Source organism: Aedes aegypti, chromosome 2 (assembly GCF_002204515.2).
Source record: "Aedes aegypti strain LVP_AGWG chromosome 2, AaegL5.0 Primary Assembly, whole genome shotgun sequence".
Classification (NCBI taxonomy): Eukaryota; Metazoa; Arthropoda; class Insecta; order Diptera; family Culicidae; genus Aedes; species Aedes aegypti.
Genome location: NC_035108.1, coordinates 403,938,852 through 403,964,487, shown reverse-complemented (window position 1 = coordinate 403,964,487; position 25,636 = coordinate 403,938,852). Strand labels below are relative to the sequence as shown.

The 25,636-nt window shown below is 36.0% G+C and overlaps 1 protein-coding gene across 9 annotated transcripts in view; it reads right to left on the bottom strand.

The window, feature by feature from the left end:
* Nucleotides 1-25,636, bottom strand: part of LOC5573245 — a 96,559-nt gene that overhangs the window by 27,937 nt on the left and 42,986 nt on the right. For all 9 annotated transcript variants that reach the window (XR_002500872.1, XR_002500874.1, XR_002500873.1 and 6 more), the window contains 3 exons: nt 7,989-8,251; nt 7,681-7,807; nt 2,755-2,907 (listed from right to left, as the gene is read on the bottom strand). Coding sequence is in view for 6 of the 9 variants with exons in the window: in XM_001654404.2 (XP_001654454.1) it covers nt 2,755-2,907; nt 7,681-7,807; nt 7,989-8,192 (484 nt within the window). In the remaining 3 variants the exon portion in view is untranslated. The remainder of the gene's footprint in view (nt 1-2,754; nt 2,908-7,680; nt 7,808-7,988; nt 8,252-25,636) is intronic.

Below are 25,636 nucleotides of genomic sequence, written 5' to 3'. Positions count from 1 at the left end.
ACGTGACCTCCTGAAAGGTTTTTTTTCCCAAGACGGTGTCCAAGAAGGATTACCACCGCTAGCTTTCGCCAACAAGCCCAACGAAAAATCGAAGGCACGGGTCCCAACAAGGATCGTAAAGGGATCAATAGTAGAAAAAATAGTACTGAAAAGTACTGTTTTAGTAGCACTGAAGAGTATCGTTTTTAATTTTAGCACTGAAAAGTACTGTTTTTTGTAGCACTAAAAATTACTGTTTTATTGCTTAAGGTAGTTTTTAAAAAACTTCCAAGAGCAGAGAGAATTCGTGTATGCACAGCACGAAGGTACGATGCGCACTGATGACAATCAAATCAAATATAATTGTTCACAGAAATGCAGATGTATAAGTTTGGAACAGATGTTTAGATTCAAATTGGCCACAGGCGTCCCGGGGAGTCAAAAAAGTTCATTTGTAGGATCAATCAAAAGCAGGAAACATGGTTATCCAGCTCGAAGATTTATTATCTGCTCGCTGATTTATTATGGTTATCCAATTGAATCGTTTTTGAAATTATGCATTTTGCATCAAACTCTTCGATATAGTGACCACATTATAACCCATTCCAGAAATTATCTGTGATCAAGTCAAGATTTGCTTACCACAAAAGCACAGCACCCTTATAACCCGATCTGACCCAGTGACTCACCAGAATAATTCCGGCCACAGGAACATTCCCGAGATCGTTTGGTCACTTCTAGAAACTAGAAATGTGTAGGTACGAGAATACTGACAAAAAATAATTTAAATCCGTTAAGTATTCGCTGAGCGGTGCAAGTGTTAGTGTTAATTATCCAACAGTTAATAAGCTGCATTATTATTTAAATTTATTTGTAACCTGGATCAAGACATCCAGAGAGTTGCTTATGATTGATTAAACAAAAGTTTTTAGTTGGCTTCAAAAAGGAAAAATGACAACGTTTCACCAATTTTGAATTGAGATTAAAAATTATACCGATACCTCTAGCTATCACTCGATCAGCTAGCTCTCCCTTCCTGCGCTACCCATTGAATGTAACACATGTGTTGAAAATTCATTGAAATCGATTAAAATGCGATTCGAAATGGTGCCTATCTCAATAGCACTATACAGTTTCAGTTTTGGCAAATAAATAGACATAACTGGGTAGAAATAGAATGAATAAGTACGGTTACTGGCAATTGGGTCTGCAATAGAACAAAACGAGCGCCCTGTTCCTATAATGGCGGAGGTGGTAGCGATAGAGAACCAATTTTTTAAATTTCAGTGGGATCCATTTCAATTGAATTGCGATGCTTTTCAGAAAGTGTAGTGGATCAATTCGTACAAATTCGACAATTGAAATTTTGAATTGAATTTCACGATGAATGCGTTAATTTAAATTTGGTGGCACTCTGGCAACTTTCTTTTAACGTTAAATGTAAATTTTTCTATTAACATGAAATGGTTCATAATATAAAATCTAGAGGATACATTCATATGAATATAGCCATATGCCACACAGTCTCCTTCTGGCGGGAAACCTCCCTTATCATTTTCCGAACGTTCTCAATATGCCAATATCTTTTGCGGGAGATCTAGACCCATTGCGTTAAGAATTCTGTCCGACAGAGAAGGGTCCGTTAGCTACGAGTTTCGTTGAAGTATGGCTATCCTCGAGGCCTGGGTTTCCAATGGCCAAGAGCGGCAATATGTTGGAGTGTAGCTTAAGCGTGAATGAAAAATTGATGTGATGAAAAATAATATCGATCCGAGCTGGATAGGGTGGGATGCAATTCTACAGTAAAACGGTCGGTGGTACTTTGGAACTTTGTAGATAGAGACTGATAGGACAGGAAGCTGAAACAGATAACTTGGGATTTCAGTAAAGAAACGTTCGTCGATGACGTACTACAAAACGAGATAACATTGACAGTTTATCGGAAAAAAAATTGAATATGCTTGTACCTCATTTTGAACTTCTTGATTCATATTTTTAAAACGCGTATTGGAATCCCAGTTATCGAAAGCAGTTGCAAAATTGAACATGATTAGAATTTAAAACACTTTGATTCATCCATAGAAATTATTTCAATGGAAAAAGTTTATTAGAACTACTTTTTACAAAGAGGGTCATTCCAAACAATGCTAACCCGTTTTACGGTAACTCGCCATTCGATTAGAACCCTGCTGAAGATCCCTGAAAGGGCGAGGCGTATTTTCAGGCCAAAGTTTGAATTAGAATGATGAGTGACGAATTCTTAGAAACGCATTCGACACACTTATGGAGATGCGATCTATTTGAGTGTTTGCTGTACGCAAACATACAGAAAAGCAAAAAGGACAAACATTTCCGGGTATTCTATTAGGTACATCTATCTGACGATTTGAGCCACCCTTCGAAATTGACATTGTTGGCCTAGAAATCTGAATTTCAATCTCGTATATCAGTAGCACTGTAAAAGCGAAAGATATCCACAAGGGTGAGTTGATAACAAGTGAAAGACCCCAAATGGAACGGTCACAACTTCTTCAATTTATGACTGAAAGTGGTCGTTACACACGTTCCTGCGTCTCAATTTTCCGACAAGATGGCAATCATGGTGGGAGGCATATTACCATCAACTTTGCCTCTTTTTACGCCTCGGAAAAACGAAAATCTTGTCCATCCCATTAGCAGAATTATTAGTCAATTTCCCGACCGATTTTGGATTCTACTTCTGCTCTGTGGGGTAGAAGCTTTTCAATATAGAAGCGATAAAGTGAGCTGACTTACCGGATCTCGATCGGGTTAGCTGCCGCTGGACGTAACTTTCAAGGTCCTGTTCCTCCCGACTGCTTATCACACAGTTTAATATGATTAGAAAGATGCCGAGACCGATGGCGAACAGTCCCGTGCATATTAGCTCGTTCCACCAGGATCCTTTTCCTGTTTACGTGCAGCAAATTGCGGGCGGAGAAAGAAAAACGAGAATGTAATGAGATTAGCAAAATGATGGGGGGTGATGAAATATTGTTATGGTTCGTACGATAAGGATAAGTTTTAAATTATGGTTGGTGCTTTCTTGCGATTAAAAGTGGCAAAATTGTTTTCTCAGAAAACCTTTACTCTAGCTGATGTGAACTCATTACAATTTTAGTCCTTCTTCTTCCTGGCGTTACGTCCCTACTGGGAAAAATCCTGCTTCTCAGCCAAGAGATTTTATAAGAATTTCCACAGTTATTAACTGAGAGCTTCCTTTTCGATTGACCATGTTTGCATTCGTATATGTGACAAATCAAGGAAATTTCCATTACGAAAAGATTCTCGATTCGAACCCATGACCATCAATTTGGTTTGGCAGAATAGTTGTGCGTGCACGCTACGGTATGCTGGGCACCTTATAATAATGTTGATTGTCAAAATAACATTAATCATTAGACTCAAACTGTGAGTAATTTTAGTGAAGAATCGTTTTCTTTTTAGCGTTATGAGCCTAGGGGGACAAAACCTGCTTCTCAGCTTAGTGTTCTATGAACACTTCCACAGTTATGAACCGATAATTTCCGTGGCTAATTGACCATTTTTGTATTTATATATCGTGTGGCATGCATGAAGTACACTATGTCTTGGATGTCGAGAAAATTTACAACTAAACCGACCGGATATTTTCGAAATCATTATGCTTAGCATGGTCTTGCCTTGCAAAACAGCTGCGCATTCATACGTAGGGCTGTTTGAACCCAGTTAAGAACAACAGTAATCGTTTCAAGGCTAGGTTTGACCCAAATAAGTATTGAAAGATTACAATCGGCCTGTCGGTTTTTATGGACAAGAAAATTAAGTCATGAGAAATGTGTATTCGACAGAATCACATTATCCTAATGGGAATCCTACAGTGATCAGAGATCTGAAGTCTATTGAGAAGAAACATTTATGCCTTAAACATATGTGCTTGAGGGTATGAGTTTATAATTTCATAATTTTTCTTGTTAACATCTAAACAGATGATGGTTACTTCTCTTAGCTTAACTTCAATGAAGGGGTGATATTTGAAATTACAGAACGAAATTCATTTTCAATATCGAGGTTAGAACAATATTGGGATGTTCATCAGAGGACCCTGCCTCACAAAATTTTGTTTAGACTAACTTCAAATGTAAGTAAAGGTGTAACAACCTTTACAAACCAATGCTCCTCCCGTTTACTGCAGACACGTTTCGAAAAATTCTCGAACTTTTTCGCCGTCAACAGGCTCATTTCAGATAGGGGATAGTTAGACGGAATAAACGAAGGTTTGTCCCGACGGTTTCACATGTTGGTCTAGTTGTATAGCAAATGCAATATGGAATCGTTAATACCATATGTAAATAAGTGAATAATTCAAATCAAATTTAACTAGAAATAATAATGAAAATATTGGTGTTTGATGAATATTTCTCATAGCAGTAGAAAATAAGTTTCTAACAATGTGTACATTTAGGGAAAATCAGTTTTGGAGGGAACCTGAATTGGCAATGTATAGAGACCCCTGTAGCATCCAGTTATATAGATAAATGTAGCGTTCATTTCAACCTTATAGAACAGTAGTTTTTAACAGAGCAAATATGGTACTCGCGGCACTATATTGCTACCCCAACGTGGCGCTGGTTCTAAAATCTAAACAACCATAAAAAATAACTACCAAACAATGGTGAAGGCGTAATTTTGTTAAAAAGATCATTTTAGGAATTTATCAGAATTTGCTGATTAAATTGCCAATAGCGCAATGCAGTAGTAGGGTGCCGGAACCAATGGTTGTAATGTACCAGTAGATTGGACTATGGAATTAAACGAACATTTTTCGATAAAAACGAATGTGCTATTTTTGGTGGATAGATCGTCTCTAGTTTAGTCGATTTGCCAGATTTCAGCTTCTTATTTTATCAAATAGTCATATAAATAATTAAGTTTATGCAAAAAAATTGCTCCCTTGCACCAGTAGTAGCCGTCGTGTTCCAGTAGTGGATCAACGCGTTGATCTGTAGCCGTCGCTGAAAAAACGTGATCGAAATTGTTTTGACCTTGAAAACAGGATTTTAGTACTATAGTGTCTTCGGGAAAGTTTTTCCATAAAATAATCGCTATTTTATGAAAGAGTCAATTTGGCGATTAATCCACCTAAAAGTGAGAACAAAATTTTATTTTTCGTATTTATGAATTTAAAAATAAACTTTATTCGGGAAAGTTGTAGGTAATATTAAAAGAAACAACTTTGCTGAAGACACCGTATGCATATTTTTTGATTTTCATGTACATTTGTTGAATTTTTTGTGGAACGCCCCTAAAAATCACTTTTTTCATCATAAATTGGTTGGATGATTTTGTACAATTTTCAATTGTTCTAGTGTTATTTGTTACTTGCAAAAACGCATAACTTTCTCCAAAAGAGCATATTTTTATCTCTCATGCTTTTTGAGTAATTTAAGGTTTTATATAAAATTTTGCACCTTTTTGACACTAAAAATCATTAGGTCGCGCACATTTCCGCAGTCTGAAACATGCTCATCCAATGGTATGAAATTAATACTATGAAATGCAGAGAAAGCCGCTTTTAGCCTGCTTTAGCCTGACGGTCAAAAAAAAAAGTCTGAAAAAATGTTTACTTACATGTAGATATAATTTACACTTATTCACTACTACTTGAATATCTGGCATCACTGTATCGAATTTTATGCAATAAAGTCAACAATATAATCAATCAACAAAAGGTCGGAATAATCTGTTCAGACAAGTTAATCACAGACAAACAGACAACATATCCAACACACTTTTCGTCGTTCGTTTTTTGCAGAAAAACAATTATTGCTATTTTTTCTGCAGGAAATCTCAGTCCTTTCTTGAGAATTTTTCGGAGCTCACAGCAAAAAATAAAATGTATAATATAACTATGAAACATTTATTTTTTCCTTTAAAATTCATATGCAATCCATAAATCAGTAAATATTAATTTTTAAGATTATCATCATTATTTTTAGCTTCGCTATCACTGGTTTGTTCGTTATCTATTTTAACCAAAAGATTTTCCCATCCTGATAAGGAAACATTTTTTTCTCGGAAATGCTCTAATAGATATAATCACAGGATTTGATGTCGCCAACAAACAGTGTAATAATTCTTAGTCAATATCAATTCTGGAGATCCTCCCTGCAATTCTTAATATCCTTGTTACATCCTCTTGAGCTTTTTCGGTTAACTATCCAATAGAGACCAAGAAAGAAATTACCTCACTTCCTCGTATAAAGATTCAGTGTACAAAGCGTTGAGCAAATTTCTCCATAGCATCGATTCACATTTGAACTGTCGAATCTATTTATTGATTTAATCGAATCCTTTGCATCTATATATTTGAATTGAAATTTATGAAGTTTGGGATGGGATCAAATGAATTAGCAGTCGACACCAACATCTTTCAATAAAATCAGTTTTCATATTAGATACAACAGATTCACTTATTAAAAATTTGGTTTCTCTTCCATCAATTCATTAAGAAATATTTATCGATTTCTAGATGTCCCACCCCCTAAAGTTTTTAAACATAATTTTCTAGTTTTGAATAAATGTATCGAATCTCTGAAAAATATGAAAAATTCTAAAATGTTTTTTTTGGAACAGCAAAACTATCTTCGTGCTTGCCTCACGAATACAAATGCAAAAATGGTGCCGATTGAGATTCTTAACTGTGGAACTGCTAGGCAAAGCACGTTATAAGTCAATTGGAGCTATTATATTGGTGATCTAACGCAAAGGTAAAATGCGTAGATGACGCTCTTCTAGAATAGGGATTAGTGCATCTTAATCAAAATTTCTAGTGATAACTTTGGAAGAAAAATCACCACAATCAATTAGCTGACAAGATTTTTGCAATTTAAGGCAGGCACATGAAACAGTAAATATTCATTTCAATTTGAAAAACTTTCGCTACCTAACCTCACTTTTGATCGCCAATTGACTACAAACATATTTTCTTAAATGGCGTTAAATTTCTAAAAAACTTCCTTCTTCACATATTTTTCAAATTGTCCTAATAAGAATTTTCATGATAAAATACTCGACCCAATAATTTTCATGCGTCTTTAACCACAGATACACAGACGTAACAAACCAAAAACCAACAAATATCCACATGGGATTCGACAATACGTATCTCTTTTTGGGGCAAAAACGAACCAACCCCTTTCCAGGAATGATGATTGTACGATAACATTAGCACCTTCTGTGCTTTGCTCTTCTCTTTTTTATCAATGTGCACTAGAGTTTCGTTTCCCGGGAAAAAGTGTCCAGTTTCCCAGGATTCTCGTATTCCCCGGGAATACCATAGTTCCAGGGAAATTTTATTTCATTTAACAATTGACCATGTATATTCAAACAAAAACATACAATTTGCTTTTCATAAGTAAATGAAACCCGAATGTATCATTTAATTTCACTAGAGTTTGTATCCTTAGACAGAAACGAGCATTATGCCAAACGTCCTTATGGGAAACGTCTTTATGCGAAATAGGTCACCCCCGATATACACATGCAAACATGGTCAATTGGCAAATGAAGCTCTTGATTAGTAACTGTGAAAGAGCTTATAAGAATTCAAAGCTGAGAAGCAGGCTCTGTTCCAGTTGAGAGGTAACGCCAGAAAAATGAAGAATAACTTTAATTTTATGATTTTCAATATTTGTTACTTACCCAGCAGGTGCCATGATTGTGACGATTGATTTGATAGATTATCTGGAAAAAATCCAGCCCCTAGTAAAAAGATTCCGAACACTAGGAATACAACACCTATGTGCAGCATACCAATACTTGTGACTACCTGCGGAAAGCATAAGAGGGAAATGGGAAAACCAATCTCTGTAGTAGCAAATAAGTCGCAATAACTTCAGACGTATGTCTACGTCGCACAGTGATGATGATAGTGATACATATGAATGAAAAGCTCGTTATATGAGTGACGTTCGAATCAATCAACCGACTGACGAGGGGGGAAAACTCACTTTTGTATCTAGCAAATTGTTGTTGTCGGTGGCGTGCACATGATGTGGGTGAAACTTCCGACGGGTGGAACCATGGGGCGAGTGCGTATCGCCACTCTCCGAGCTCTGTATACTGTAGCGCCTTTCGCGGGCCTTGCGCTGATTGTCCCGCCGCTTTCGCTGCCGTTTGATGGCCAGCGCCGAGTGGATTCCGACCGCATGCATTGTCTCGGAATGTTGTGGGCTAGGTGTGTCTGTCGGAAATTACCCTATTTCGGCTGTGGCTGCAAAGGTTAGAAATAAAGAGGAGAAAATTGCGAATTAGTTTTTCAAGGTTACGAGACAGCGGTCAAGTTGGGCTTCAAAATTACATAAAAATGATCATTTACTTGTCAATCAATCCTTCAAACGTTCGTGTCATTGCATAATTCAACATAATTTCGTACAAGATAAATAAGTCAAAGGTTTAACATGTCAAATATGATTAGAGATGTTTTAGTAGTTTTTGTTAAATAATACGGTCAATGAATTTCTCTAATTGAATGTGTTGTATACGCAATTTAAAAACAACTAAAATCAAAAGCATATACAAATATTTGAAATCGGCTGAGTATTCATGAAGTTATGGCCAAACAAAGATGTATTTTTCAGTAAAATGAAATAAAATTGAAATGACGGGGCTGGTGGTCTGATGGCTACCGCTTCTGCTTCATAAGCAGAAGGTCATGGGTTCAATCCCAGGCCCGTCCCTTTCCTCGTACTTTGTAGTTGTATATCTCTAGAACTCTCACTTGCTTCTATCTTCCATTCTAAATCTATCACACTCAAACAATTCGTTCATAGCAAACGCTAGAACCAGAGACGGACAAGAAACCGTTTCCCTAACGCTTCCGTTCTTCCACGCGCATGCCTTTCCTTACGCCTGATACACATAGGCAGTCCGCTAACCACAAAAGCAAACCTCTCTGCCATGCCTTTCCCCCAATCCATACACTCAAGCAAAAGGACTATCGATAAACATAGGAACCCCTTATGAAAATTCGCCACAAGAAACCGGATTGAAATTCATAAACTTGCCTTATGAAACCAGAATTTGAAAATAAAAAACGTTTTCGCGGCTTGATATGGAGTGATGCTAAAACGATACATAAAGCGTTCGTATTGCAATAATCGCTCCACCTTTCAGAAGGCAAAATGTATGAAATTCGATAATCCAGTTCGCTGCGTGTATACTTCCGCATGAACTGGCGTAGATGCAGTCAGACTCTACGGTCTACAGTAGGCCAGTATAAGTGCAACATCATTTCCTACCCCTTCCCCACATTGGTCTGCATTCTGACGTGGCAGGCACCATTGACGCCTAAAAATAGAAGATCACCAGCACTTATACACAAAGGATGCCTGTTAGTCCCAAGCAGTCATTCGATTGATTCCTTGCAGCTGATCTGGCGATACTGGAGTAGCATCCACGGGCGGCCAATCAAGTCCAAGCTCAAGCTCAAAATAAAACAAAATTGAAAAAAAAAAAACAACTATTAACTAAGCCTTTTTTTATTTTTGACAAATTTGATGTTTTTCAAACTTTTCATGAATTCTATCTTGAAGAGAATGATGCTAAAAGCTTCAAACTGGTTATAAAATAACAAAGGCTGATGAAGAATTCACTGAAGGTAATATTTTATAACTTGAAAGTTCACCTTCAAGTCACTTACCCACCTCTAAATCTTAATATTTTGGATCAAACTTTGAGGTTTCTCTTTTTATGTGACTTAAATTCAGAAAATTTCGAAAAATAACCCACAAATATGTATACAATAGGGTAGGTGTACCAGTTATGGCCATAGTGGTTCCCTATTTCGCCATACGTGATAACTTTAGTTCATTCACATTTTGAAAAGTTATGTGCGTTTTAGGAGTAAGATAAAGAATGTTTCTCGATGTTAAAACATTAAAAAATATTAAAAATGTGAAACCTATAAAAATTTCTCATTTGGCCAAATAGGGAACCACTATGGCCATAACTGGAACACTTTCCCTATATTTACATCTACCGTTGAAAAGATGGTCGATGCCACCATGAGCATAGTTTCACGTCTGTTTGTCTGTGAGTAAACTATGTCTTTCTTGCATTAAATATGCGTAAAAACACGTGCGTTATGTAGACCAAATTTATGCAGAACGCGCAATAAAACAAGCACCATTATTGTGATCACAAGGCATTACGAATCCCCTCTGGATACACGGTGGTAATCGGATCATGGCACTTTTCATTTCAGCTCCGGTGGCAACAACAAAATAAGCGTCACATCGCCCGGAAAAAAAGGCAAACGAATGAACTGTAAACAGAAGCTTTGGAAACCCATCCGGTTGCAAATACACCTATCTATAGATTCTATACCCATCTATGCCGCTATCCCTCACTAAGCCCAGCTTTTTCGCTTGGAAACAATGGAAAGCTTTCGCAGCGATGTCGATACCATCGAAAAGAAAAGCCGAATTATGTCTCCCCCATGGGTTTTTGCTGTTTTCCATGTAAGGAGAAGTGGTGCAATATACCCCCTAAACGTACTACACGAGAGTTAGATGTCAGAGCTCTAGCATAAGCGGAATACTGACAATCAAAACGAGATATTGACTTAATTGACATAAGAGGTACAGCATTAATATCATAATTTTATTTGAATCCTAGATCCCAACTAATATGAGATACAAACTTTTTTGTTTATCGAAATGATCGCCTGGATAAAGCACGTGGTGAAGTTGCTATTAAAGCTTAAATTTTCCAACAGTGCATTTTGTACGACTTGCCCCCATACATACACCCCCTTCCCCTTGGACGTCGCCGGCTAAATTATGGTAGATGACAATCGCATGCCACCGCCGCCCGTCTGTCGTCCACCAGTTGTCTTCGGCGACGATGTTGGCGCCGCCGGCGGGCGTCACAACCGTATGGTAATAGTAGAGTTCTGCTGGAACTTTAATAATCAGAAATTGGGCTGCGGTAGCTCAAGCGGAAAGAATCGAAATTCGTTGAATCAGCGAGCACTTTAAGGCTAAGTTAAAGTGATGTATCTAGGGAAGTCTCAAAGAAATGGTTTTCCTCTTTTGGATCAACTCTTGTTTGGGTTTGTTAACAAATAACTTGTTGTTCGGCGTACAATGCGATTATCGAATTATTTCGCGAATCCGGTTAGGTTTGATTATATCATTGATCGCATCACCAAACATTGGTGACTCCCAGATCTCAACCTTATCACACTAAACCAATATCCTTTTCATGACAACTGTGGAGATGCAGAGGTATACTCTATCTCTAGTAACAACGTTTCCTAACTAATATCCTTCCCTTCCCCGATGACCGTAAGGACGTGGCCGGCGCCGTTATTGACTTTTAAAATTTGAGCTCTCGATTTGTGCACATTGAAAAATGGTAAGCTAATCCCAAGCCCCATTACTAAAAAATGCGTGCAGAAAAGGCTAAGACCTTGTAATGCAGTGGGGATAATGGGGAGCACAACCATCCTCCGTCAGTATCAGATGGTGACTGAGACAAACTGTTCCTCTTCGAAGGCGGCTAGCCTCAAACGACTCAGGAACACGGCAAAATGAACCACCGCAAGAGCAATGGACTATGGATTATATGGAAATTGATTGCACCAACAGCAGAGCACTATCCTACCTGCTCAGTGTAAGAGTAAAAGAGTAGAAGAGAGTGATGTAAATATAGAATAGTTGAAAATAGAATCTGTATCGATAAAGGAGAACTATGGTTCCAGCACAGTGGCGGTCATGAGCACAGAGTGCCTTTCAAATAAACATAAGGAATAAAAAAATAGAATTTTGTATATCCTCTCGAAAAATAACTTCAGAAAGTAATTAGAATTCAAGGTTTGTATATTTTACACATGTTCTCAGATGGTATATTTTCTCCAAAATATTCGAAATTCATGTAATTTATTACTACTATTACACTACTATACTAGCTTCAAAATTATAAAGCAAAGTTCGCAAGTTCACGGTGGATTTTCAGCAAACATGAAATATGTCCTAGCAAATGTAGTGTTATGAAATATTCAACACTGAAAAATGTTCCGATAAGAGTTAAAATGGTATAAATTTTAAAAATCTTAGGAACTTCATAACTTTAAGAGTGTTATGTCATAGTTGTCTGTTAAGTATTTAATTTGACGTTAAACTTATTGGCATGTGGGCAAAATTTCACACTATATTTTCAATGTAAAACGATATAAATATCTTCAAACACTTCTATATGAGAAATGAACGAATGAATGAAATATGCAAAATAAATACACGGAACGTTATGAAAGAGAATTCTAACTGAATTTCAGCAGGAGAATCTGTTATTACCACTATAGTTAAAAAGCAATAATGCAAAAAAATCGTACGATTTTTCAATTGGTAATGCAACACCTTAAGAACATGCTGAAGAATGCTTAAATCGATAAAAGGTCATTTTTTCTAATTAGACAATTTTTCAACTCTTCAGATCTCAGTGAATGATGTATTTTAGGAATTATGGCGGCATTATGGTATACAATTGTAAGATTCATTACTTCGCTATAGAAAACTCTCCATTAGCAATTGTAAAATAGCTTTTGAAACACTTAGTTGAAAAACAGCCTGTGTTTCTGCTGAGACGCAACAAGGCCGCTGCCGAAATATAATCTTCCTCGATATTTTCTTCACTCAGTACCCACGATTGAAGCGTATAAGTACGTAACAGATGAAACTTGCACTTTGACTTTTCGGTAAGGTCATCTTCACGGAATGTTCGATGCAAAAAGAAATAAAAGAAGTTTTCTCCGAAACAGCGCATGCTTATGCTTTTATGCAGATTTTGGAATTGGCTTTGCTGGTGTTTATAGCATATTGTGTGTTTTGTCATCTTATGGGAAAAGAAGTACTGTACAGAAGTGATACTGTCAGAGTCATAGCACTGATAATGCATTAACTGCCCAATGATATGCTTCACTTGGATATGCTTTTAACCGACATCCAGCCAATATATGTATTTCCACATGCGGAAATTACACTAAAATCTACACAATTCGTTTTTTTCTTGATAGTTTTCGAACTTTCCAAAACATTCTTCCTCAAAATTATTGGTAGCTGAATAACAGTTTGTTCAGCTGAAAGTGGCTATATAAACAAAATTTTAGTTATTCAGCTACTAGTGCACAATTGTCCGAATCGACATTTTAGCAGGAAAAAGTGTTTTCTCTGTTCTCGTCGATTTTAGACGTTCGATGTCTTCGGAGAAGTTATTCGTAATTGAGTTTTGCATCTTTTAAGAAAAAAAATTGATTGATTGATTTGACTTTATTAACGAGAGTTTTAGCCCTGGGCTAGTTCATCTGGGGATGGGATTCGATCCCAGGTCCTCGGCGTGAGAGGCGAGTGTTCTAACCACTACACCAGGTACGCCCCCCAAAAAAAAAAAAAAAAAAAAAAAAAAAAAAAAAAAAAAAAAAAAAAAAAAAAAAAAAAAAAAAAAAAATAATAGGGGGCCCTTATTTAAGTTAAAATTTTGACTCAAACTTTTTTGTTTGGTGAAATTTGGGGCTGCGCTGCAATTTTTTAGAAAATGTTATTTTGAACAACTTTGTCGAAGACACTTTTGATCTAACTCTTCAGTTGAGCTAAGTAAATTGATTTTGAAAGTTTTAACTTAGAATGGACCCAAAAATCAGTAATTTCGGTCTATCCTTTATATTTTTAGTTTAACGTGAATGTGGTCTTCAGAAGAGTTGCAGAGGAAGTAATAATACACATTTTTGCTGAACATCGCAAGTTTGTAATTCTTGTGATTTCTAGTGACAAATAAAATTGAAGTGAAAAACTATGAAATTTTTAGATGCCCATAACTAATGGAGTTGGTTTGATAAAATTTTTCTTTTAGTGGAATTCTAATGAGAACGTTATGTTTGTAAATTGAGAAAAGTCATTCAAAAATACACATAAAAACTCGAAATTCGCCTGTAACTCACAAGATTTTAAATTAATGGCGTGCTGTCTTCAGCAAAGTTGTAGAATTTAACTAGATCTACAACTTTCTCATACACACTTTTTGGAGAAGTGTAAAACAATAATATATAATAAAAGCGTCTACCCAAAGTTATTAGGCAAAATACACTTCCTAGTTTTTTGAAAACCGCATTTTTTCACAAATTCAACAATAAAACAAAATTTGAAGCGGTGACATATAGTTTTTTCGACATTAATTTGCTTGTTTGAGTGTAGTGAACATGTTTGAGTAGAAATAGAAATTTATGATTACACTCAAAATTTCTTTTAACTACAAATATTACGAAAAACTCTATGTTTTGGACCCGATTGTTTGTAACTCAAAATTCAAAGTGATGGCATGTAGTTTTCTTGACATAAAATTAACTATGAAGTCAAATAAAAATGTTTGAGTAAAAAAAATCCATTTACACAAAAAAAAAATTACTCACAAAAAATTCATAAAACGTACTCTTTTTTGGACCAGTTTGCATGTAATTAAAAATTCGAAGCGATGACATATAATGTTTGAGAAGTAAAATTGATAAAACAAGTTCAGAAAACACGTTTTTTTTCAGTTAAAAAAAAATGAGTGTAGTCAAAAATCAAACATACCAACTTCACTTCTACAAGCATATCAACAAGCTCAGGAAATACGTTTTTTTGTGTTGCTGGATAAATTAAATTTTGGTTGTAATCGGATATTTATTTTTCTACACAAACATGTTCACTTGACTTTCACAATCAATTTTACGTCGAAAAACCTGTATGTCATCGCATTGCATTTTGAGTTGCAGCCAAACTGGGGGTTTTCGTAGGTAAAATAAATTATAGTGTTATCAAAAATATATTTTTCTGCTCAAACATGCTCATTGCTCACTTGACTCTTACAAGTGAATTCATGCCGAACAATCTACATGTTGCCTTTAACTTTTAATTGCAGACAAAAAAAGTCCATGGAATACGTTTTCTGTGTGGTTTGCCGGTAAAATATGATAGAATAAATTTTAAGTGGAATTGAAAATCATTTTTTTACTCAAACAAGTTCATTTGACTTTTACAATCAATTTAACGTCTAAAAAAATAAGTGTCATCGCTATGAATTTTGAGTTACATAAAACGGCTCCGAAAAAAGGGTATTTCTCAGTATTTTAAGTAGAAATAGTTTTGAGTGTAGTTAAAAATGTATACACACTTCAATTATTTCACCGACCTCAGTAAAATTTTTCGCCGAGAACCCAACAGCTGAGAATTCGGTAATTTTTTACGCCGAATCTCGGTACTTATTTTACCGAGATTTCGGCAATCCGAAATTTTTAAACGTTTACCGAGATCTCGGTAAATTTTTTACCGAGGATCGTCAAATTATTATCGAGATATCAGCTGTTGGGTTCTCGGCGAAATCGTTTAAGTGTGTATATCTGCTCAAACATATTCACTTTACTTCTTCAAGTACATCATGCCATCATCTACAAGAATCTCATGCCGAAGAAACTACAAGTTATAGCCTTTAATTTTGATTTACAGACAAAAGCTATATATCATAGCATTGCATTTTTTAATACAGGTAAAGTGGTTAAAAAATAGGGGTTTTTTAGTATATTAAGTAAGAGAAATTTTGAGTGTAGTAAAACATTTCAAATTCTTCTGCTGAAACATGTTCAGATGACTTCTACAAGTGAATTCATGCCAATAAAACTGCATGTAATAGCCTCAAATTTAGAGTTACGGAAAAAAAGCTCAGGAAATACGTTTTTTGTGTGTATTTTAATTGGTGTAAAATAAATTTTGAGTTTAATTGGAAATTATTTTTTTTACTCGAACACTTTCATTTGACTTTCACAATTCACAGAAATTTTGTCGTTTATACGGAAGTTTTACATCGACTTCCTTGAAAAATGTAGCAAATTTTGTCACATTTTGTTCATTGTATTCAGACGTATAAAGGAACATGTTTTTGAACTCAAACATATTTGGTCGTTTTTATAAAAAGCAAGGTTGGCACACTTGCCCCAAAATCAGCTATAGTGAAACAAATTGAATTAGTTTAACGAAATGCTATCATCACTTTATTTTTCAACATCTTTGTCGATTTTACAAAAACAAATTTTCAGGTACTGATCCCATTTCAAACCTAAAACCGATTCAATTCTTCTGCAAAAGACGTTCAATGAATTCCTTTGCATGTTGGTTGAAAATTTTCTTCGTCTCCTCGCTGGATTGCCCGCTCAGCTTGGCTAGGCTCTTCAAGCTGTGGATAGTCTTCATAAAATCCTGTTTCGGCATCGTTATCGCTGTTTCTGGCGCCGCCGCTGCTGCTGCGGCTGATGACCCCTCTTGTTGTGGTAGCTCCACCCCCACATTGCCCACCTGGGTAAGCAAAGCGGCGAGCACGTTCACAATGGTGGTGTCGATATCGGTTTTAATATCCGCTTGCAGGTTGACGCCGACGGTAACGATGTCACCGATGTTGTTATCCTTAACGGAGATCGGACCGGCTAAGCTACCGGATACAAGGAGCAAGGCGACGACGGTGAATGCGATTGGCAGTTTCATTTTCGGAGGAAATGGTTTCGTGATTTTGTTTGTTGGTGATCCTTGGAGGATATCTCTTCTGATGATTCTGATGGTGTCTTTGGCTTTGGGGACTGTGTTCGAATGATGATTCCAGAGGATATCATCGAGTTTTATAGTCTGTTCCATCCACTGAGATTGAGCAATGGGGGCGCCTTATCGATCTTTTTACGATTGTTGTGATCTGCTTATCAGTTTGCTTGACGAAATCTGTCAGCTGATATAATTCACAATATGGATGAATCACTGATGTTTGATTTAGCAATAAATCGTTTTACGCGAAAGGAAGTCACAATGGCGCACGCTTCTGGAGATAGTAATGATTACCAGCAATAACTGGTTGGAGGGCAATGATATGCATTTTTTTTCTCTGATAGGTAGGCTTAGCTTATGTCAATTTGTCCAAATCATATTGAACTGAAGAAATTCTCACTACTGAATAGAAAATAGGTCAGCATATTCCGGTTTCAATGGTGTAATATACGCCAAGTGATTTTTGAGTTATCGTGTTTTTTATGATTTCCACAGATTTATCGTTATATCAGCTTAAACAATTAATTTCCCGATACGAAAAGCACTAAATGTAAATGAGTTCGAAGTTTTCATATTCTTTAGCAAATTTCCTTCGAAAAATCGCTTGAAAAATTCCTTCAAGAGTTCATTCGAAAAATTCTTCTGTATTTCTCTAGAAATTATTACAAGAATGTTTCTCTAGGGAAACTCTACAAGCATGGAAATAGGAAAGAAATCTAAGAAAATAATATTGAGTATAATATTAAGTATTAATAAGTAATTCTTTCTTTTGTAATTATTTATTGAATAATTTTGGAAATTGATTCCGACCTATAAGGAAGTTTCCTAATTTGAAAAGTGAGTTTATTCGTTGCGTCGCCGGAGTCAATTTTTTCTCTCGGTTTTCACGTTTGGCAAGCAGAATAGGCCAAGAGAAGTGGTTCACCTAGAATGCAACATAGCAGAGAAAAAGTAGATTTTGTATGAAAATCGACAAATATTGGAAGGACAAATTCATCCGCTTCACCTAGCTTTTAATTTGTGGTCATTTGATTCTGTTGCATGGTCATGTGGGGCAGCAACAGAATCAGAAATAATCGTGTCCAGTGCCCGTTGCGCGAGTGCAAAAGACATTCATGTTCATTTGAGGATGGATTGCCAGCAGGTGAGCCAGGACCTGGAGAGCGTGGGTCGCAATCGAGGATGGAGGGAGATGAACCGAGTGAATTGGCGAAATATTGTTGGCGAGGTTTTATTAATTGATGTAAAACCAAATAAATAAATAAATAAATAAATAAATAATGAAATAGAAATAAGGGTTTTGGCGAGACTTGTAATGACGAACTATCTAGTTTTTGTTTGAAAATTACATAAAAGTAGCGTTGTAAAATGTGATATCATAAGCCTGAAACGAGCTCACCAGCTGGCAATCCATCCTCAAATGAACATGAATGTCTTTTTTGCACTCGCGCAACGGGCACTGGACACGATTATTTCTGATTCTGTTGCTGCCCCACATGAGCATGCAAAAGAATCAAATGACCACAAATTAAAGGCTAGGTGAAGCGGATGAATTTGTCCTTCCAATATTTGTCGATTTTCATACAAAATCTACTTTTTCTCTGCTATGTTGCATTCTAGGTGAACTACTTCTCTTGGCCTATTCTGCTTGCCAAACGTGAAAACCGAGAGAAAAAATTGACTCCGGCGACGCAACGAATAAACTCACTTTTCAAATTTGAAAAAAATTGCAAATATATTGTCCAATACTGTAAAGAACTACTTGGGCACTTCCATGACACACGCATGGGTGATTTTCCTGGACCAGCCCTTTAATATGACGCATTTTGTGACCAAATATGAGCTCAGTAGCTTTAGGAAAAGCCCACTGCCAAATTGAATCAAAAGTGCCAAAAATAGGACCCGGCTCCCTATCCTAGTTATCAGTGAAGAACAAGAAATATTTGAAAATATAAGTCGATAATGTCTGGCATCAAATATATCAAAAAGGGAAGGTGCACTGGTATTCTCCACCCCGGATTATATAACGTTTTACGACACAAATGGTGTGCAATTGTTTAGTGTTCGTTAAATTGCTTTAAGATGATATGAAACTATTCTTATAAACCTCAAAATTTGCTCAGAAAATAATAGAATGCAATAATAAGGTATCCATGAGGCCTTCCTTAGCCGAGTGGTTAGAGACCGCGGCTACAAAGCAAAGCCATGCTGAAGGTGTTTTGGTTCGATTCCCGGTCGATCGAGGATCTTTTCGTAATGGAAATTTCCTTGACTTCGATGTACGAATGCGAAAAATGGCAACTTTGGCAAAGAAAGCTCTCAGTTAATAACTGAAGAAGTGCTCATAAGAATACTGAGCTGAGAAGCATGCTCTATCCCAGTGAGGACGTTAATGTCAAGAAGAAGAAGCAGAACAAGAAGAATAAGAAAGAGGACTTTCCGCAATAGGACTGACAGCTAAAAGTGTGCATGCAACAAAACATGCGAGTGTTATCAGAGCTAACCATTTTCCTTTGTAATCGAACGTTCACTCCGATCATGAAACATTAAAAGCTCATGAGCTCATGATCAAAGGTCTTTATTTAAGAAGTGTTAAAGTTCAATTAGTAGTTTTTTTTTTCTCTTAAACATACTCTAATAATCCCTTCCATAAAAAAAAAAATAAAAATCGAAGTTATAAACAATATTTTTTCTCAGGGTGGAGAATACTGGTACATCTCCCCCGTATAATTTAAGCAATTCGAAAGAGAATTTGAGGTGTTGGCCAACATTTTTTCTTGATCACACTACTGTTCGACATAGCGACACAGTTCAGGAGTCTCTTGCTTATGAACAAAAGGCCTTTTTACGAGACGTTTCAAATCAGCTGATTTTGAAGCATTTTAACAGTTCTTCTATGGATATGACTGTTCCTTATTTGCACCGATCCTCCACCGATGTAAACAAATGCATAGACGGAACTGTCACATCAGTGCTGTAAAAATCGAGTTCTGTAACTTGTTCCGTAAACTACTATTTGGACCCTCAAAGTTTATATCGGAATGCATTCACCATTGTTTTAGAATTTCTGAAAAATTGCTGAGTTATGATTCATTACGCAACTCAAAAAAAGTTGCGTAATGAGAAAGCGTTGCGTAATGAATCATTACAGCACTGGTTTCAGTTACATAATGACTATTCCCGCATTGCATACTTCAGTGCAGGAAAGTAAGCCGTTTCATGACAGATTGGTGTGATGAAAAACAGCCTATTACACACTTAAATTATTTTACGGATTCCTGTGAAATCTCAACAGCTGAACAGTTCGGTAAAATAAATTAACGGAGAACGGTAAATTTTTACAGTATTCGGTAAAAATTCACCGGAATCCGTCAAATTCCGACGAAATTACGGTGTTTTATTTCACCGAACTGTTCAGCTGTTGAGATTATGGTGAAATTTCCCGATTTCCGGTAAAATGAGCTAAGTGTGTACGATGAGAAATTACAAAAATGTATCAAGGTGTCCAAAATAGTAAAAAAAACAGTGCTTCATAATTGCAGTGTTGACAGACTCACACTTGAATCTCAATCACTGAGCTCTCTCGCGAGAGAAAATTCATCAGAGATTTGCTTTGCATACTCACGCATGAGATTTTGATTGTAAATCACGCTCATGCCATAAAAAAATGATTTAACCATAAAATAAATATAAGTAAAATCTGTCAAAACCCAATGTTATTGGGAAAAGGTCTGTAATAATTCTTTAAAATACAAAAAAAAAAAAAGAAAGAGTGCTTTGCATGAAAAAACTGTGGAAATACAAGCCAATGAGTCAAACTTATGATCCAACTCATGTATGATGTTTTGGCTATTGAGTTGCGTGAGTTACAACTCAAGCGTAAAAAATTCAAGCATGAGAAATGAGAATTTTAGATTTGAATTGAACATAATTGAACTATTTTTAACGTATCTTAGAATATATATGACTGTGTAAGAAATTTTATTTTACAGAGTTCCTTATCATCCTTACAATATTATAGTGTAATGTGAAATTTTCAGCTTTTTTTTAAAGTGACTCAATGGTGGTTCAAAGAGGATGTAGGTTTATATGGAAAATACTATGGGAAAAATTGAAAAAAAAAATGTCTAATTCCGTCAGTACTGTAATTTCAATACAAATTCATTATCTCATATTTAGGTCCTGAAGAAACATATCCTTTTTGAGTTAATTATGTTTGGGAGTTTTCCAGAAGTTTGCTGGACTATAATCGTACATGTAGCTAAATAATAGCAAACAAATTCATCAATATCTCTTCTCCCATAGATCTAATCAAGTTTGTACTTATAACGACTGGACTAGGAAAAACCAAAAATTCATTTTAAATCAGATACTTTTTAAATTTTCAGGGATTAAAAAACAATATAATGCTATATTTTGGCATAATTCATGTATTGAATTTCCTCCCCCAAGCTGAATGCTTGTACATTTCTTTTAACACTGCTCATGAGATCTTGGACAAGGCTTTGCCCATCTTTCTTACACAATTTCTCCCAGTTTTTCTTCAAAGCTTCATTGGTTTTAAATGTTGATTTTTGGCGCACTCCATTGGGTAACTCAATGGAGTTTTGGCAGCACTGCCATGAAACAGAAAGCCTCTGTTCGCGTGCGTATAATTCTACTCGTTTTAGTCAGTATTTATGTACAATAAATAGTGTTCGATATCTAGACCGTGAAAGTATTAACCGGTGATGACGCATCATATCGGGTTCCGCGGAAAAACCCGTTTTTTAGGGAATAAAGTGATTTTCTTTTATTTACACCGCGAGTGTCCAGATGGTGGTCCCTATACGTTGTTAGGGTTTCCCCCGGCATGTGTTAGTGGTGGTAGTGGTTATGGTGTCGCATCACGGCAAGAGAAGATGGATGCCGGGTGAAACATTTCACTGCTTATGCTGCCTCTCCATCGCACCACTTCTACTTCGAAGCTGTATGAAGGTTCATCCGTTAAACATGCATGAACCCATCCATATCTCTACATCCAAGTGAAGCGAGACGAGTTAAAGTGTTGGTCATATACATAATCGTCTCAGATGCGGTTGTGATGATATGGAAATAAAGAGAAGTGAGAAGTGAGAGGGTGGGATAAAGTGATGGAGCGGTGTAAAAAGTGTTTGTTTTGTTCAACGATGAGCTTATCAACCGGGAGTAGTGTTTGATCTTTTGACCTTGACGCTTGCTCCTGCGGGGGCGGGTGAGGAGGGCAAGATCAAAAATGTCGCGCGTCGGTGGTTAGAAGTGAAAAAGTGCCACGTTCGCTTAGTTATTTTTGATCCTTTGACCTTGACTTGACGCTAGCTCCTGGGCAGTGCGTCAAGAAAGCCCGAGAAGTCGTCAGTTGTTTTCCCTCTCGGGTCGCGTGCCTATTCTCCCTGTGTGCTTTTATATAGCCGAGCAAACGAGGGAAGCTGAAACTGGATTGTTTTTGCTCAGTCAAGGATAACAGATCAATTGGTGAGCTCGTTTCATGCTACTATTTTTAATCTATAAAATATGTATGACTGCACATTTAATCGTTACAACGGTGGGACGTAAATATGATTTTTCAACAAACTATGAATGGTTCGTCACTGTGAGTGTCGACATGAACTCTGATACATGAATTATTTATGTTTAACATTTTTTTTTTCAAAACACTCCTTTCTTTTTACCTTTATTTTTGTAATTAAAAAAAACTTTGAATGGTTCGACACTACAAGTGTAGACTTGCGAAATGTTCACTTTATTCAACAAACTTTGGATGGTTCGCCAATGTAAGTGTCGGCATAAGGATAAGAGTGTTAGAAATGTTACATTAAGGTATTTGTTCAACAAACTTTGAATGGTTCGTCACCTCAAGTGTCGGCATAATTTTCCTCTACGTAGAAATTGTTCCAGGGTGGCCACCAAATATTCATTTTGAAATTCCCGCTTTTTTCCCGGTATATTTTTCAAAATTTTCCCGGTTTTTCATTGAGGGGCCCCAAACGCAGAAAAGTGACCCTTTGGTCGATTGCTGAAAATGCTGAAAAAAAACTTTAAAGTTTCTGTCACTTACATTTCTTTACTTTTAACACCATCCATTGTGTCAATAGGACGGTTTCTATTCATGACACTTTTGATGCACTTCGACAGGGGTTTGTTTTTAAAGCTACCGTAGAAGCTTTGAAAAAAAATCCAGAATTATATGTCTAATTTGAATTTTTCCGATTTCTTAAGGGGGCAGGATCCGTCATTGATTTCGGAATTTTCAAAAGCAGTTTTTTCATACAAAATAAAGAATTTTTACTCGGAAATATGTTCATTGTATTCTGTTCTCCAAGCGAAACACAGTGAACACATTTTCATCGAATAATTTTCAGCTTTGAACAGAAAACTGCTTTTGAAGATTCAATGATGACGATGATTGCGATGACGGAGCGTTGAACGTTAACTTTCTCGGAGGATTCTCAAAAATATCATTCCACACAAACACGTCGGAGCCCTTGAGAGAAACAAAAGTGAAAGAATTGTTCAAAGTGGTCGTCTCGCTCTTTTTTTTTCGTTTTTTATAACGTGTGACCAGTGTTGTGAAAAACTCAATTTCTCATAACTCACGTTTGAGATTTTTCATGCGTGAGTTGTCAATCACGCAACTCAGCAGTTAAAAAATTATGGATGAGTTGGCTCGCCTTTTTGACTCATTGTCTTGTATTTCCACAGTTTACTCACACACGGCAATAATTTCTTGTTAGTCTGGTAAAATTATAGTAAGGTACCGTGGGGCAAGTGGGTAATGGAATTCGCATAGTTGAGATTCTTCCAATTCTAGAGACTTTAAATTGAAACAAATGAGGTTGTGTATATTTTTTAGCTTGACTCCCACCATATATAAGCAGCATGCTGAAATTGATTTTTATGAAAAATTGAAGAAAAAAATACAGAAAAAGTTTTTGAAAAATGTCTCCTTACTTTTCACTTGCCCCAAAAGTGGGGCAAGTGAAAAGTTTACCGTTTTGAACAATAAATTCAAAAACAAACAGTTATATTCACGATATCTATTAGCTTTAACACTTTTTAAGGCTTCCCAATGAACAATAACATAAGTAACATGTAAACAAAGGAAATGTTATTCTTTCCACTTCAATTTTCTTCTGTTTAGTTATGTTAGTTGAAATGATTCTACAACATTATAACTGCAACATTTCCAATGTTAGTTCTTATATTATAGGACAGCAATTGCATTTCTGCTCTGTAGAATTTCCGCCGCTCGTTATTTGTTTTTGAGAAAGTCGGATATGACGTCGGATAACTCTTCGGGAGAAATCAATTGAAATCCTTCAATAACGTATTTAGGGTCTTTTTTATGTGGATAGACCTATACCCCATTTTTATGTTTTGAACTAGCTTTACATTGACATTGCACGAGATTTCCGTGTGTTCTCTAATATTGCAACTTTTCAGTCAACGTCTTCCTTTTAATTGGCTGCCCGAAGTAGACATATTGATATTGTAATGTTTGCCAACATCTTTTAGAGAATTTCCATGATTTCTAATAGCTTTTAACGCTTGAGTATAGTGTTTCTTGAACTATCAGCACGTTATGTTTTTCTATGATAATTGCGAACCATGTTTACTTATGGCTACTTAAAGAGAAAACACAAATTAAATCTCTAATGATAAATTTTTCACTTGCCCCACCTGATAAGAAAATTGACGGTGTTTAAATTTAGTTATTTTTAGGTCTACGTCGAATTAATTCTAAAACTTTTTTTATTGCAGTTTGAAACTGTCACAAAGGACAACTACAAAAAAAATATTTTCCGCCACTTTTTTCCACTCAAAATATTAAAATAAGATTGTACACCGCCAACTTGTTACGGAGTAACAGTTGACAGGTTAACAATTTTTCACTCTATTATGCAATAATGGCTGAAAAATCTCAGAAATCTCTTACCTATCGTAATGTTCTCAATAACCTCAAAGGTTTACGCATGAGTTTAAAACGTTAATTCACATATTCAGTAAAATATATCAATTGTTTTCACTTACCCCATTTAGCCACTTGCCCCGCGGTACCTTAATCCTTTCTAACGTAAACAACAACATTTGGGTTTCACGAGTTTTTGATGGATTTTGTGACTGAATCATTTATTACGGTTAAAAAAAAAAAAAAAAATCAGGCGATCAAGCGTGAGATTTGCGAAGCAGATCTCTAATGAGTTTGCTCTCACGGGAGAGCGTATTGATTGAGATTCGAGTGTGAGCCTATCAACACTACTCGTGACATACAAACACCATTTCATTTTCATTCATATGTATAGATAGAGAGCTGGATCCTATTCTTGGTACTTTTAATCCACTTCGGCAGTGGGGTTTTTTGAAAGCGACTGAGCCAATATTTGGCCCCAATATGCGTCGTATTGATGTGCTTCTAATTGCAAAGTTTCAGACAATTCCGCCTATAAAACCCCCCATGCCAAAATGAATCATGGAAGTGCCCAAGAAGCTCTGCACCCTATGCTTCTTTTGAGTATCTTACTATGTTATTTGAAAGTATTTCAGTTCCTAATCTATCGATATTTTTCTTCATAAAAAATAAAAGTTCACTGAAGCAAATAGATTTAAGGTATGAATGCAAGCCACACATGTTGAAGCACGTATATCATCTTACTCATTCAATTTTTAGTCGATTAGATAACTTGTAATACATTTAAATAAAGTATTGTTGACAAGAATATTCTGATTTATTGATTTATAACTAACTAACCAAAGAAAATTATGAATTCAATATGTATGAGTGCTTAAACCTTCAGCAAGAAGTTTTGAAACTCTGATTCAAAACATTGAGTCAGATAACTTAGAGAAAAATTGAAGCCCTGATAGTAAGAGAAAAAAAAATCATAACGTATTTCAAAACATTGTCAACCAATGAGAAATGGGAAACATTTCTAAAAAGTATAGTGTAGCAAGGCAGACTATCTTTACAAGAAGTTAAATAATTAATGTTTACATGTTATGTGTCCAAGTTTACAGATGCT